The sequence below is a fragment of the Carassius auratus genome, chromosome 1 (genome assembly GCF_003368295.1).
Source record: "Carassius auratus strain Wakin chromosome 1, ASM336829v1, whole genome shotgun sequence".
NCBI classification, from domain to species: Eukaryota; Metazoa; Chordata; class Actinopteri; order Cypriniformes; family Cyprinidae; genus Carassius; species Carassius auratus.
In genome coordinates, this window is record NC_039243.1 from 8,510,114 (window position 1) to 8,526,703 (window position 16,590).

Genomic DNA, 16,590 nt, shown 5'->3' on the forward strand with positions numbered 1-16,590 from the left:
GTAACTTGCATTACCTATATTATTAACTAAAATTTGCAATATTATCTTGTAAAGGAATGCATTGATTTACTAGTTACTTGAGCAGAAGAGACTTACATCAGAAACCGTTACAAAATCTTATTGACTCCAAACTTTTGCATCCAAGTATTTTCACTTCTTGCATAATATAAAAGAATTGAGAAAGCTTGCAGGACAATGAAGGCGGGACCTGAGGCGTGCAGGCCTGACCTGAAGTCTGCCATCTGCACACGTACATGCTCCTGCAGAGAGAGACAGCTGTGCTGCAGAGGTCAGGGTCAAGGACAATGAGGAGCGTGTGGGGGTGCTGGGAGACGAAGGGTCGGGGTCTGGTGGGAGGAGCCGAGCGCAGCAGCTGTTTGAGGAGGCCTGGGATGAACTGAACACACAAACATGGGTAAGCTTGTCATAATGACATCAAGTCAACAGTTACACAGAGTTAATGGGGTAATCATCGTTGTCATCATCATGGTCCCTGGCAGGGACGATTCTAAGATTTTGATTTTAGGGGGGCTCAGCCCCCAATAAGGGTATGATTAAAAAATTATATTTGACTATTAGGGTAGGGTTGTATACTACTAACCTTATTGCAATCCACTATTCCATTGTATTCCCTGTATTTCATATATGGGAGTAGTAGTACTTACTGAGCCATATATAACACTGTAAAAAAAACTAATACAGTTTTTTAGATGTGACCAGTCACTGGAAAATTTTGAATTGGGAATGTAGATATTTTTTTTTATTTTAATTTTTTTACAATAAAGACTTCCTGATTCAGTATTAGGACATTCATGTTTATCCTTTGATGATACCACTGCTTTTTCTTATGAAATGTACGTGGAAATGGGCAGAAAATTAAAACAACATAAGGGTTCAATGACTGCAATGAATCTTGGGAACACAGTGGTATTGTGTGTGTGTGTGTGTGAGGCTGTCTGTTCTATTCTCACCTGACTGTTGCTCATTTGCAGACCTACTCCCGCACGACAAAAAAAAATGTTGTATATCCATCTACAATGAAATATAAATTATTATATTTTATTATTATTATTATTATTATTATTATTTTTTAGCTTTTTAGCCTTTATAATCAACAATACAGTTGGTTATACATCAAGTCAGCCCCTGAAAATCTATTTCATTTCAAATAATTTAACTAACCAGCTAATATTCATTAAGAATATAGACAAAACATGTATTAATGTAATTGTCTATTGGCAATATGTTTAATCTGTTCTATATTTATTTATATTTATTAAAAATAACATCATTATCAATTTGCCACTTCTATAAATCAATTACTTAAAAAAAAAAAAATCACAGATCCCTTTACTCTAATATATGTATCATGATACACTAATGATTAATTATTACTTAATACAAAATTATGTTTAATAATAGAAAACAAAATAACTCCACATGATGTTTCTCTCTCTGTGCCATTTAGTACTTTCAGACAATGATGTGTGTCGTTAATAATTTATTTTGCATGGCTGCATAATGTAATGCCGAAATACACAATAATATGTTTTCAATTTCAAAAAGTAAATTAAAATAAATCATGATCGTTTTCTAAAGTATGTTTTCATGGGTGTTAATCGCTTCATTTTTGTTAGAAGAAAACACATCTGTCACACTGTGATAAAGGCTGAAAGTGAACGCAGCGAAGACGTACTGGTATTGGATGCGAGAACACACACACCACACGCACGCACACACACACACACACACACACCTTGTACTCTCTGATGTTCGCTCTGCTCGGCGCCCCTGTGGATTGAAAAACGCGCTGAATCCATGCAGACTCAGATAAGGGGAGGAGCCGGAACTTGATGCAGCTTGCCACCGTCTCAAATGAGTTTTTAAAGGGGACTGAAGCGATCACTAATTAATTAATCAAATAATTTTTTAGGGGGGCTGGGCATAAGTTTAGGCTGAAGCCCCCCTAAAAAGGGCCTAGCGACGCCCCTGGTCCCTGGTCTCCGGCTCTCTGGATGTGCCTTTAGTGTAAATCTGGGGGTTTTCTGTCTTTTAATGCTGACTCTCATTCTAGATTACTCTCATGTGTTCATGCATCTGTTTACTGAGACGGCCCGAAAGGTTGAGTGACTTTCTTTGTGTGTGTTTGATGTGGTTTTGAAGCAGAGATGTGTGTGTGTGATGATTCAGCTGCTCTGATTGACTGCTGCTTTATCTCGCTCCTCTTGTTCAGGCCATCTGGATTGTATGAAGTGAAATGCAAAGAGAAGATGAGCACAGATGTCAGCATGTGCATCGTGTGAAAATATTTCTGAACATTTTGACACACAAAGATCTTTTTTGCAAGGGCGTAAACTGAACGTCTACCTGGTTATTAGACTGCTAGTGGAGATTTGTCTGGTTTTAAATAAGCTGCATTGGAACTGAACATTGTATTGCTCCGATTTTGGTCTTTAATAGTTAGAATAGGAGAATAAAAATTATGCTTTATTTAAATATCAACTTTGTCTCATGTGCATTTTCTAGAATAGGTGCTTTCAAACTGTGGTCCATAGAAATGTTTAGGGGGGAAAATATAAAAATATATGGAATAATAATAATAACAGCAATAATAAAATAATAAATTAGATTCAAATAAATTAAACAATAATAATAAATTATCAATTTTGGAAAAAATATTATTACATGTATTTAAATTAGAATAAAAAGTTTAAAGTTTAAAAATACATTTTTTTTTAAATCAATTAAAATTAAATAAGATTTAGGCTATAGACAGTATAAATAAAAATAAAAGAATCCCCAACAAAACTATAATAAAAATATTGAAATAAAGAATAAACAATATAAGTTGATTAAAAAATGTATAAGATTAAAATAAATAAATAGTTTATAATAAATAATTAAATTAGATTTTAATAAGCAAATAAATAATACACAGTGCAGGACTAAAGACAGCAGAAAAAAACTTAATTGGGAACTCGATATTTAAAAAAATATATTCATATATCATGTTAATTTTGCATTAAAACCTTGACAAATACAAGAAATTATCCAGTGAGAGTTTGTATAAAATGATTGCGGAGAAATGTTCAGGTTCATGTTGAGATCTCTGACTCCCGACTGCAGACACATCTGAGATCTCCTCTAAAACTGAATTCATCTCCATCTGATCTCTGCTGTCTGTGAAAATGCGCACATAAGCTTCAGTTTTATAAGAATAAGGATATTGCCTTATTTTTCTGAAGAGCGCGCGTTCACATGACCTCGAGGGGAAGAGCTCGTGCCGTGAATGCTTCACATATTTGCGGCTTTTCCGCGGGAGCGCGTAGAGCCAGATCACGTTCAGTGACATATACAGACTAGAATGAGATCGAGAGAGGGAGGGAGAGGCATCGCGAAGTCCGATTCATTTTGTGAATCGACTCAATCGGGCGATTCATTTCAATGAACCTTTTAATGTTGTTTTAAGCGAATGTTGTTGTTTTGTACAAAAACTGCTATTTGGTACTAACAACCTCAAATTTTTATGTTACATTTATGTAAAAATGTCGTTAACAGAAATATTGTGGAGAACAGTGTTGACAAGTATTTACATTTATTTGCGTCAAGTTTATTGGCAACCATAAAAAGCCTGTAAGCAAGCTAATATGTTGCATAGTTTATAGTTGTTTATTCCAATTATTACTACATTTAGAGCATCACTTCGTGTCGCGAATCGGGTGGAGTGAATCATTCAAACGAATCGTATCGATTCAAACAAAGGATTCGTTCACGAGTCGCCATCTGCGAGGCTTACGTCACTGTCGAAGACTCTGCTTGCGGGTTTCTGTTGAAGGCGGAGCACTCTCGTCCGTCCGCTGCAAACGCGTTTTTCACACGGTAACGTTAGAGTCGCGTGAGCCGAGCGGAACGGTGAACGAGATACGAGTCCGATGAGCAGCTCGAAATCCTCGTTTGACCTGCATGCGGTGAGTTCATGAACTACTCTTCACGTTAATCAGCGGAGTCGCTATGATAGAAAGTGACTTAACGTTAAAAACGTGTGTCTCACTGTATGCGTGTTAAATTAGGCGTATCTGTTTAGTGTATTGGAAGTGTGTTGTGGCCAACTGAGATCTCAGATGTGTCGTTTTGACTTAAATGTATTGTTGCCAAACATGTAAAAGCTACTAAACTACAGTTAACTTGAGCTGAACCCGGTGAATCTCGAGCCTGCGGTAGATAACGTTACTGCCGACGGTCAAGAACGGGTTAATACTATCAGTCTTCATTCTGCTCTGATGAGCCCTAGCTTTCAATTTACTGTAAGTCAGCTGAAGTTTCACTTTGAGCTGAAATAATGTGGGCGTGCAGCGCTAAATGTCACGGCTTCAGCTCAGACCTCACCTAAACCTTTTAACTGTTATGATATAATGGTTTTGCGTAAAAATCCACAGATGCCAAAATAATGCAAATACTTTCATGCTTGGTTCATTTCTGCACGTCAGCTCAAAGTAGTCAAATGCAAACGAATTCTAATAATTATATCACAATTAAGGCATTAAATACTGTATTATACCATAGTTATAGAACTCATCCTAATTTCTTAAAGTTTCCTGTGAGCTACTGTGCATGTATCCCAGCTCTGGCTGTTGTTGATGGAGTTGGGTCAGTGGTACAGACTGTCACACACATAACCACTAACCAGTCTTGTGAAGAGAGGAAGTTAGGCAACACTCGAGTGCTCTGATTTACAGTAATCACAGAGTTTAGAGAGAAGACAGTCATGTGTGTAGTCATGAGCTGTCAATGCGGACTGATCGTCTGTCTTTGATGGATGCTGACTCAAAGTGGAAAGTACTGTGTATTTCTCTGTTAATTCTATGTTATTTGGTCTGCTCTGCTTTATATCCAAGAAAGAGGAACTAGCCCTTTAAAAGAATCAATTAAGGGTAGTGTTTATATTAAAATATGTAATATATTTATTTTAGAATATAAGCATTTATAATAAAACAAAAAATATTCTTTTTGAAGTAAAATGTTTCAATAAATATGGTGATTTATTTACTCAAATTAAGATAATATTAAATGTTAGTAATAATTTATTAATAGCTGACAATTACATATATACAATATTTTAAATGTTGTTATAGAAAACAGTTTAAAATATGCATTTCAATAAATATTGTCATTGTATTACGTTTGATTTTATTTAATAAATTTACAGATAGCTTTGAAATACGTAATAGTTAACAATAATTCAGGTAATTAAATTAGATTTAATTATTTAAAATGTTATTATAGAAAACATTGAAAATAAAAAATAATTAAACGTAATATGTAAATTTTACGATATTTAGAACTTTTTAATTGTATTACTTTTTATTATGAATTAAATATTTAAAATGTTATTATAGAAAACATTTCAAATAAAATAAAAACCAAACTTAAGATATTAATGTTAAAATATTTAAAACTTTTTATTTTTAATTAAATATTTAAAATGTTATTACGGATAAGAAATAAAAATTTAAATATACATGATAAAAATATATTATAGGATGTCTTAAATTAGAAATGTCAACTATTCAAATATGTTGGATGCCCACACACCCTTAGCTTCATCACTGTCTCTCTCTCTCTCAGATCTACACTATATGTTGGGGAAAGGCCTGAAACGGAAGCTGGAGCAGGAGGAAGAGCACGAGGTGATGAGCTGCTACTGGCTCCAGCGGCAGACCGTGCTCAACCTCTCGCTGCTGAAGCTGCACAGCCGTCCGGGACACTCAGACCCCGGCCTGGCCCGCAGGGTGCTCATCACCAACACACTCCGGCACATCCAGGACGAGCTGAGAGGCGAGGGCGGCCCTGTTCCCGGGTCTCCACTGGCTGTTGTTGACGGGTGTCGGGAACGCCCGGCGGAGTCCCATAGTGAGGGCAGTTTGACGCCTGTGTCACGTTTGGAGGAGGACAGACATCTGCTTCTCTGTCTGTCTCCGCCCACTTCCAGACAGCAACCCCCATCATCCTCTGTTATTAAAGACAGCTTCACCTCAGCACTGGCTGAAATTGAAGATCTGTGCCCGACTGTGGGAATAACCACTTTATTTACTACAGAGACGGGCCGCTCGATCACGTCAGACCCAAACCCCAGACAAACAGACCCCGGTCTTTCTGAAATGAACAGCAGTACGGACTCAGTGTCATCTCTCTCTGACTCTGCCCTTTCAGTGTTTGGCCACACCCCCTCGCTTCTCACGGACTTCTCATTGGACGATTTCCTGTTCACGGAAATAGACAGCTTGCTGTTCGACAACATCCCCTACGGTTCGTCCCTGAGCGCGAGCTCGGGCGCGTCAAAGGTCGTTTCCATGGTAACAGACGACCTCGTAAAGACGCTCACTGGTTACAGTAACGGCGGCACGAGCCAATCAGGGCTTTCCTCTAATCAGACTTTCAAACTCGATCTGAGCGAACTGGATCACATCATGGAGGTTTTGGTCGGGTCGTAATTTGATGCATCTTTAAATTGGTATTTAATATTAAGGTCAATTTTGGCAAATGTTTATGGTTTCAAAAAGGGTTCTGTGGAAAAGTGTTTGTATATTTATTTTGATACAGTAACAAAGGATGCATGATATAATGTAATATATTGCAGCAATTTTATAATGTTATAGAATACTATTTTCTCCTGTGGAATAACATATGAATAACGTTATTTTAGTATTTAAATTTTTTAATAAAAAAAATAAATAAGATAAAATTGCTTTTAGTTTGTTCTTTTAAAACAGATGAATTGCAAACAGACATGAATGAAGACAGTAACGTGATTTAACACAAAACAAAACAGCATTTTCTCTTAAATTATTTTAATTTCTTGTGTACACTTAAAGAAAATTTACACACTCGTTTTTTTTTTGTTTGTTTGTTTTTTCAAAGAACCCAGGCATGCGCGGTTGACCTCGGTACAGGCTCTTTAGAGATATCATTCATCATTATGAGTTTTCCATAGGAATTCTCCCATAACAATTTGTACATGTTCCATAGTTTGACTGTACACAGTCTGAAGCCACAGTTAACTATGTAAGCAGTTCTTCTGTATATCTTTACAATGTGCAAAATCCTCCAGGAGACAGAATAAACAGTGACACAACTGGGAGAAAAAAAAAAAAAGAGCCAAAAGATGAGAAAACTCATTTCTGGGGAACACTTCCCATCATGCATCCTGGCGTACAGGACAACAGTGACGGCAGACGTCCTCCAGAGTCGCTTAAGATTTATCTGATTAAATAAAACACAGATACAGCATGACCAAAAACACAATGATAACAGGGAAATGAGCTAAAGGATACAGCAGATATTGGTCCCTTATTCTCGATACACCTATGTATGTAAATATTCAAGTTAATCATTCAATAATTCCTTCACTACATTATAGTCCGAAGCCAGTGGTTTCAACTTTAAACTTTAAAAAAAATAAGAAACGAATAAACAAGAGCAGCTAAAGATGAAGTTACTATAGACTCATCTACAGTCTGTCGGTGTGGAAAGAGTTAATTGTTAAACTATCAGCATAACAAAAAGATAAAGTGTTCACTAACGCCTGTGCGAAATCAAATAACCTAAAACCTACAAGTATAACAATATTGATTGTAATGTAATAGCCAAAACGATTAAAAACTAAAGCCTTTGTTACGTGAAATCAAAAGAATATTCTGCAGACGGTTTGGTTTCAAGTCGATATAACTACGCATTTATATATCAATACAAATCAGATCATTCAGTTGTGCCATTGAAGGATGTTTAAGCCAGTGTTTCATAAAAACAACCTGAAAAGTGCCTCTTTCTCTCTCTCTCACACACACACACACACACACACACGGTTGTGATGAATACTCGAAAGGAAATCATCCCTGATTATATACAGATTAACACTAACTCTTCCTGTCATTCTAACAATTAAAACGATCTAGTCTTTTCTCCTCTACAGCGTTTGATCGTGAGCCGATTATTTCATCCACTCTCTTGTACACAGGACAATGTATTTGAACTTAAAAACGCCTGGGAAAATGACAAACAGGAGCGTTGAAACCGAAAGTCTGAGATTAAAATCATAACTGTCAGTATGGTGAGATTCAGAAAGCGATACACAGAGAATGAGAGGTGAGACGTCACGGAGGAGAAGAACGCGTCAGTCGGGTGAAGAGGAGGGGAGGAGAGGAGTCAGCGTGGAGGGGAACATGAGGACTTTAGCCTGCATGAACGACAGATCCGGCAGACCGGAGATCACTCGCTGAGCCTCTTCACTCAGGTTCTCCTCCTTCTGCACAGGCTTTCTGCTGAGAGAGAGATCGTTTAATGACAAACCATACTAAATCGGTATCTACCACAGTTTACATCATCTCTTTCTTGACTTAGTATTTGATCAGACTTCGGAAAGTTGGATCAAAAATGCAAAATAAGCGTGTTTTTCCAAGGGTAATAACCGAGCGGCAACCACCCGCTCTCTCTCGTGAGGCCATTAAGTGACTAAAACTGCAATTCATCGACTGGCCGCTTGAGGCTGGCTGCAGAAGAGAGTCAGTCCCATTGACTCCCCATGTTAAAATGCCCAACTTCACAGCAGAAAAAAACATGTTTACAGCCTGGTTCAAAAAATGATTTTGGTCTATATTACTCCTAAAGGGACTATCATCCGTCTATATTATTATCATCCGTTTAAATTATATTAAGACTTAAAGTTCGGCATAATTAAGGGCGTGGCCACTTGAGTGACAGGTGGATTGCCGCTGCTGACAATGCCGATGCACTAGGTGGGCGTGGCTTCAGCAATCACCTCCCGCCTTTTTGCCCATTTTCGATTATCCGGGAGAGTTGCACGGTGACGCGCTGCCAAGATGGCCACGGCCCGCTCTACACACTTCAGGCTTCAAAACCGCTAATGAGGAGTCTATGAGGCTAATGAGGACTCACTGACCTGGTGGAGGTGCTGGTCTTCTCCACGGTGGACATGAGGCGAGCGAACGCATCCACGACTCTCCTGCCGCCTCCGCTGACGTCCAGCTTCGCCTGGGTCAACTCATACAGCTCCGGGTCCACGCCTGCACACATGCACAAGCATATCAGATCTCTCTCGTGATACGCCAGCGTATGTAACAACGATCGTGTGAATGGACGGTTAAAGATATAGATGCACATAGAGCAGAAATCAAGAACACCCAGACAGCTGTGGTGATGAACTGGAAATGCTTCAGCAAACCTGGAATGGAGGTGGCCGTGCCGGAGGGCGACTCGTCCACAGGGCCGAAAAAATCGAGGTTGAGCAGAGACGAGCCTCCACTCGCTTCAGAACGAGGGATGGTGAAAGAGGAGAGAAGAGAGAAGGGTTACGGACAGAGAGAAAGAGATCAGGAAAGCAGCAGTTGACATAGATCTGGATTAGTGATGAAACTACGTGACTGGGTTAGTGCTGGTTTCTGTTAGTGTGAAGCACGAAGAGTACATGAACAGAGACAGATCCTGTGCAACTGTTAATCAAGCGTTTAGTTTTTAAGACACAAGGCACTTTTCCATATATTCGAGATGAGAACAGCTTGTTCCTCCATTCGTCTCGATGATGTTCCTCCCTCAGAGTGAGAGAAAGGATCGATCGTCTTACCGTCCAGGGGGTTTGTAAGGCCACTGCTGCTCCAGTCAAACTGAACGGGAGGAAGAGACTCCTGACGACAGAACAAGAGACCGGATGACATATAAGTGATGCAAAATAACAACAATAACAAAATCTTCATGAAGAAAAGCCTGTTTAATTCTATTTTCTATTTAGTAATCTGTCGGATATTTTTCTTTGAGACAATTCCTATTTTATTAAAATGTGTGAAACTAAGTTTATCTTATTAAGGGTTATATGTAATATGTTATATCATATGTAACTTTGTAAGTCTGATCAAAAAAGTCAAGAAACGGATGTTATAAACTGTGGTAACCACTGACTACTGGTAACTACTGTCAAAAAACAATATCATTAAAAACATTTATATAGAAAAGCTGTTAAAGTTTTAAAAAAGTTTAAGTTCTGATGTTTTTCGCAAAAAGATAAAAATAATTCTCCATCGCTTTGTCAGACTGGCATGTTAAATGACCATCATAGTCCATTTTTAACCATCGTTTTTTCATTTTATTTTTCTCAATTATTATATATAAAATCAAAAACTAAATTTAATTTGCATATGTAGATTTCATGTGCTCTTGCTAGGGTTAAAAATTCATAACCCAGGATGAAATTGTGTTATTAATGCATTAGTTGCACATAGTTAGACGCATATAATTTCAATTGTACTTTGTTTACATTTATAATAATCATCAACTTACTTTGGTACACAAGTCAAACATATTTGTGTATGTGATTATCACAATATGCATGGTTTCAAAGCAGATTAACAGAAAGTAATGATGTCAATGTTAATATTTTATTATTTTCATAGTCGCATTCAACAGATTAAAGCCGGGCGACATTTATATTTTGCACTGATACATGCAATCCAGCAGTTGAGATATGCTATGAAGTTTAAATGGCTTTAGGTGAATGTACTGTATGTATGCAAACAAAGTTGGATATATTCTACATAAAGAGCTGGGTGATAATATAATTACAATTTCTGATGATATAAACATTAAAGCAAAAAATTGCTTTGTACAGCTTTATTCAATAAACGTATGAAAAAAAAAGTTACATATACTACAAACCCAATCTTATATATAGAGCTGTGTGATGTGTGCACTGTTTTACCAGGTGAAGGTTACTGAAGACGCTCACCTGGGCTGTGTCAGGTGGACAGGTGTTCAGCTCTGTGGCGACTGAAGGAGATTGTGCTATTGAGGCGATCATTTCAGCGGCGGAGACGGGCTTCACCGGCTCTTTCGTGGGTTCCAGCATCCCCTGCAGACCGACAGTTGTCCAAGATGATTGATTAAACACACATGAACTCTAGAGGACGTCTAAAATAAACCAGCGTCCATCATTCACACACACACACACAGTTCTCCTAAAGCTGGGCTTCACTCACCAGACTGGCAGCATACATTGGCACAATTACAGGCTGCTTTTTCTGGCCCGTGAACAGCTGAGGAGAAAAAGAGACAAAAACAGAAGAGGAGAGAAATCAGTTTCTTATATACATGACTTGACAGAATTCCATGTTTTCCCGAAACCAAACTCACGATGTTTCTGGTGTCGATACCAAGCGAGCAGAGCAGTGCTTTATTGGTGCGAGAGCCGCCCCACTGGTACCGGAGGCCGAAGGCATTATGAACATCCTGCAGCTGCTGCCACACGTCCTGCAGTGCCCTACAAAACCCACAGGATGAGACAGAGAGCGCTTCATTGACCACAGAACAACCAAGATGACTTAGTAGAGGAGCTGGCTCCCGGCAGCGACGAGCAAATAAACCTGTAGCTCCTCACCAATTGGTTGTCCCTTTGTCAGCATCTTCCTGTTGGGATGTGTCAGGAGGTTTGAGGAAGGTGTTGAGCGTCGACACCTCTTCCTCCACCCGAGGAGCGAGAACCAGCTCGAAACTGGCCTGGAAAATCATCTCCAAACGGCTGACCAGTGCAGACTGGAAAGAGAGAAGAAGAGAAGAAAATGGTGCAGCTTATTAAAAAGAGTTTTTAAAAAGGAAAATCAGCATATCTGAATGATTTCTGAAGATCATGTGACACTGAGGACTGGAGGAATGATGCTGAAAATACAGCTTTGATCAAAGCAACGAATAACATCTGATAATATATCCAAATAGACCATAGTTGTTTAAAACTAATAATATTTCAAAATATATTAATTTTTACCGTATTTTTGGTCAAATAAGTGCAAAAAACCACAACAAAATGAAGAACAGAATGGGGCAAAGTAAAAACAGTAAATATAAACCTACCGTTGAACTTTTGCGCTCCTCCGCAGCAGTAGGGGGCGCTGTAGCTGGCTGGCTCTCGTGCCAGTCATCTCCGCTCTTTTCAATATCCGCTGCATCCTGTTCCTGCTCGAACGTTGCCCACGATTCCCCTCCATTCTGGCTCTGATCCGGCTCAGAGAAAGCCTGCCATCCTTCGTTATCACCACCATCGCCCACCTGTGCAGAGCTGAAATCCGCAAAGCTGTCACTTCCAGGAAAGGCCACAAATGGCGTTGCCTCTTCACCTGCCAAAGCTGATGTGCTAGGTTCTTTTGATGTGTCAAAATCGCCAAATTCATCATCTTCTGCCTCCACCGGGGCACTCGGAGCCAGTTCGGTCTGAGAGACCCCCTGCTGGTCAAAATCAGCAAAACCAGTAGCGCTAAACGAGCTGGCATCTCCAAAGTCACCGAAATCTCCAAAATCCTCATCGTCGTCCTCAGCCAGCTGGCTGTGGTCGGCCGGAGTGGCCGTCTCCTCCTGAAGCGGAGGCGAGGGTACAGACCCCGTCGTGCTAAAGTCACCGAATTCTTCAAGCGCATCAGTAGATAGCGGCCGACCAAAGGAGGTCTCTGTCTCCGTCTCCGTTTCGAAAGTCTCAGTCTCCGAGCTTTTCTCATCTGATTGTTCACCACTAGATTTATCCTCATTCGAGTCGGGCGACACCCTGTTATCATCAGTTTCGCTAAAAGTGACACCATTAAGGGCTAGCGGTTGCACTGTGCTATCGACTTCAGTAGTATCAGCGTCTAACTCCCTTTGATCTAAATCCGAGACTTCATGGAAACCCCAGTCACCGTTGCTGAGATTTTCAGAGTTTTCCGAAGGGAATCCAAATCTTCTGATACCCGAGTCCCCACTATCATCTCCTAAACTAGCTCCTTGCACTTCAACGCTGTCGCTAACATCATTATGTAGTGGTCTGTACCCTTGATTCAAATCATCCAAGTCTGTATCTGAAGGCTGGTTGTGTTCAGCATTTGAAAAAGCAGAGAAATCAGCAAAATCATCTGTACTGGCATCAAATTCGTTGGGTTTGTGTGGTGTGGCCGGGCTTCCACCTTGGTCTAACGTCGCAAACCCGTTCGTGAGCACTTCAGCGGTGCCATTGCAGTCAATGGTGTCACTGTCAGTCCGAGACCCTGTTGTGAACTCCAGGGATGTGAAGCGAGCTTGGTGCTCTGTGAACTTTTTGAGTTCCTCTACGCTAACCGTTCTGCCATTGGGCGTGCAGGTCTGGCCAGAGCCAGGGGTCACGCCGTTGACTTTCGTAGACCCCACGGGTTGAGCGGACAATCCCACGATCCTTCCGTTGCTCAGCAGCTCCGGCGGCGAGGTGGCGTTCAAAGCCTGAGACTGGTTGAACGTGGTGGGCGTGTCGAACTCTGAGAAGCTGGTGCTGTTCGGGACGCCGGTGAAGTCACTGAATTCATCGTCCTCTTCCTCGATGCCGTCCTCCATCGGGGGTGGAGACGAGGAGTACATGCGTATCACGTCAGGCTCCATGGGGCCTTGAGCAGAAACACAGCCAAGAGCTCACACCTGCAGCAAAGCAATGTACTTCAGATTAGCATCATGAAAATGACTAACAAATCATTTAAGTACAAATACAAGGTGATACATTCTCATGGTCTTTATTAATCTAATCTTATGGATCAATATTTTACAAGTAGACACTGGCAGAGAAATGTGATGTGTGCACAATAAATCCGAAATAGCAACATGGCTTTGTGCAATTACTATAAATAGGGTAAAATCAATGTGCTGCATGTTTCGGTGTGAAGTGTGGCACTGTGTTCATTTACACGAGAGCAGGTCACGACTGGGTGTTTTCAGTGTCTCGGAGCGGCTTGGTTTACAGTAAATGCTGCTCCACATTAACTCTGTTGCTTACAATTTACAAATGCAACATGCAATAATCATCTTCTCAAACTTGAGAATGACTATCAACGAAATAGCTTAAAAAACAAGAAACTCCCTGTGTTTTTCTGCCAATTTAAAAGCTTGATTGTTTAACATGAATTAAGACAGACTTAAAACACATTTTAAAATGATCAGATAAATTACAAATAGATTTGTCCCCCCAAATCGTGCAGCCCTATAATTGCATGTAACAGATTGAGACTGTTACTACTAATGTAATTAAAGTGTCATGATGCCCTCAGGATTAGTCCAAAACTGTAATTAGATGTAATGTGAAATGCAAAGGATCGTTTGGAAATGATTTCTGACACAGAAACAGGAAATCAGCTCTTCTGCAACGCTGAATGTTTTAATCACAACAGTGCGAACAGCAGGGAGTTGCTGCAATCACTCATGCATCCTCTTTAGTGAACTTAAGCCTCGTTTTCCTACATCCTAGCATCGTCTTGTGTCTAATTACTGGCATTTGCAAAGGCAAGCGACACTTTTACTATTGCTCTACATGGGTGTCAATGCTTTTAACCCTAAATATTAAACTAGCGAGTAAATCATCCCACCATTTGTGCTTCAGTACCTCACATCATGGAGCTTTAGAGGAGACATTAATAAATCTAATCTTGACATGAATGAATCAGATGGATGCTTATTTCCTTTTCACAAACCCCTGATCACCACCACTGCAATACACCTGAACAATCATCCTCTGTTAGCAGCGCTCATCATGATAGCGCTCAAGGGCCTATTAGAGGAACAGGTTCTTGTTATCTAACTCAAATCAAATCACGAGAGTAAAAACAAGACAGACTGCCTTCAAATCAGACGCTAATTAAGTGCTAAAGAGAGAAGCGGTGACTTAAGTGCAGCAGGGAAACCAGATCAATTTGGAAAAAGTCATCGCCGGGAATAAACCACAAGAATTCAGACACGGACTGAATGCATTAATTCACAAAGGATAGACAAATAAAACAGGGCTTTTAAACGGTCTATTGTATGGTGCTGGGAGCTTCGGCAGCGATGTTTGCTCAAAGCAGGGTCAAACAATGCCAGAGACACGTCTGAAAAAAACACAATTTACCTTCACACTGCTTAAGTGACCCACATCTTACAGCACAAATACAAAACTATTTTGTTATCAGAAGGCATAAACTGATTTCCAAATTAATTATTTACGGATTTATTTTATTGTGAATTAAAAATATGTCAAGCAATACACAATTAATAGTATTAATTGACAGTAATGCTAAATTCTCCTATAAGGATAAAACCTTTTAAAAGGAATATAAATAACTGATATAAATAACCATAACTGAGTGTTATTGTATGATCATTATGAAAGTGATACGTTTAAACACAGGAAAATTATAACAGAAAGTTAATTGTGCTAAACTACAATTTACGTTTATATCATTTTAACAACCCGTTTAACTCAGATTTCTATGATCTAGCACAAACACAAAACAACTTTACTATCAGAAAGGATTAACAACTGACCAATTCACTCATTTTACTCCTCTAGTTCATGTTATTGTGAATTAAAAATCCACATGCATGTAATCAGATTGACAGTGACACTCTTATTTTCTTATGAGGAGGATACACTTCACATGTAAATATCTACAATTATGATCAAACATTCATATTAGTCATATCAAGACTGCTAGTAGTAATATAAATCATCCGAGGTACAAAACCAGCATTGTCTCTTAACTTAAATACTATGTTCAGTTAGTGAAGTTATTAAATGTGTTATTAAATCAGTTAACTTACTGTAACATCACAGCTGTTGAGAAACACCAGGCCTTCAGCACATAAACTGATAAAACTGCTCATTATAACTATATAAACCTGACGACGACATTGGTTTAACCCAAACTATGCTAATCCTAGACTAAATCTGAAATAAACTGAATTAATGACATTTAGTCACTCGGACAAAATCAAACCGTTTTTGTGATGTTTACATCACGGCTAGCTGCTAGCCGTTAGCCTGAGCACAGCAGTGCAATAACACCTGACAGCATAAAACACGCTGTTTAAACCAGTCAAAATGAGCTGCTTCGGTCTAAACAATGACATGAAGTTGACATAAGAGTCGCGTTACTTTTTAACGAGTAATCCAGAAGAGCAGACTCGGTCTGTTAGCATCCCAGTTCAGTGTAGCATCAGAGCCCATTGATTAACACGGGCGATGCTAGCAGGCTAACATTAGCACTAGTCGTCCTCGTCTCGGTCTCACCTCACGAGACCGGGGTGATGTGTCGCATCCTCACGAGCGCATCCCGCGCACCGGCGGCGAGCATCTGGAGCATGTCGCGGACACAGCGGCACGGAGCCGGTGAGATCCCGCTCTCGCTGTCAGTCTGGTGTGTGTACGAGGAGCGGATCCTGCTTGGTTCCGATTATTACCCAGCATGCATCATGCGCTGGTGTGGCACTTCTGGCGTCTCGTGTTGATTGGGTGAGGCCAACTGAACTAAACCATCACTCAGATCTGATCATCCTCATTTGAGCAGAAAGACTGCTACGTGTTTTTATTCACAAAGACGCAATGTCTAACTACTGTGAAAAAATAATATTAGAAATATGTGTAAAACATCATTTGGATTATTTTTTTTCTACTCACTTAGTACCGTCCTGTACTGTTCTATTATTTATTTGTTTATTTAATGACATTTTTTAAATGTATATGATTTTCTTTATTTGGTTTAATAAGTTACTGAGTAATTTATTATTTTTAAT

At 39.5% G+C, this 16,590-nt stretch overlaps 2 protein-coding genes across 6 annotated transcripts; one reads left to right on the forward strand and one right to left on the reverse strand.

The window, feature by feature from the left end:
- Positions 1-3,792: 3,792 nt before the first annotated feature.
- On the forward strand, positions 3,793-7,152 carry sertad2a (SERTA domain containing 2a). The gene is made up of 2 exons (XM_026219960.1): positions 3,793-3,968; positions 5,626-7,152. The coding sequence occupies exon 2, from the start codon at positions 5,637-5,639 to the stop codon at positions 6,489-6,491; it is 855 nt and encodes a 284-aa protein (XP_026075745.1). The 5' UTR covers positions 3,793-3,968; positions 5,626-5,636; the 3' UTR covers positions 6,492-7,152.
- aftpha (aftiphilin a) lies at positions 6,832-16,312 on the reverse strand. 5 transcript variants are annotated; one of them, XM_026219524.1, is made up of 10 exons: positions 16,088-16,312; positions 11,911-13,470; positions 11,441-11,595; positions 11,197-11,323; positions 11,043-11,099; positions 10,793-10,915; positions 9,638-9,698; positions 9,239-9,322; positions 8,957-9,080; positions 6,832-8,318 (listed from the first exon to the last, which is right to left on the reverse strand). In XM_026219524.1, exons 2-10 carry the CDS (start codon positions 13,432-13,434, stop codon positions 8,171-8,173), a joined length of 2,403 nt encoding a protein of 800 aa, XP_026075309.1. In that variant the 5' UTR covers positions 13,435-13,470; positions 16,088-16,312; the 3' UTR covers positions 6,832-8,170. The 5 variants fall into 5 exon arrangements, with proteins under 5 accessions (XP_026075309.1, XP_026075464.1, XP_026075380.1 ...); XM_026219679.1 differs by having other exon boundaries at positions 6,832-8,315; positions 16,088-16,311; XM_026219595.1 differs by having other exon boundaries at positions 15,953-16,094.
- Between the last annotated feature and the right edge of the window lie 278 nt (positions 16,313-16,590).

Coding starts and splice junctions, on each gene's coding strand:
- aftpha (XM_026219524.1), bottom strand. CDS start 13,434: ATGGAGCCTGACGTGATACGCATGTACTCCTCGTCTCCACCCCCGATG. Junction 9,699..10,792: donor GTCCACCTGACACAGCCCAG/GTGAGCGTCTTC, acceptor TTCTGTCGTCAG/GAGTCTCTTCCTCCCGTTCA. Junction 9,323..9,637: donor CCTTACAAACCCCCTGGACG/GTAAGACGATCG, acceptor CTCGTTCTGAAG/CGAGTGGAGGCTCGTCTCTG.
- sertad2a (XM_026219960.1), top strand. CDS start 5,637: ATGTTGGGGAAAGGCCTGAAACGGAAGCTGGAGCAGGAGGAAGAGCAC.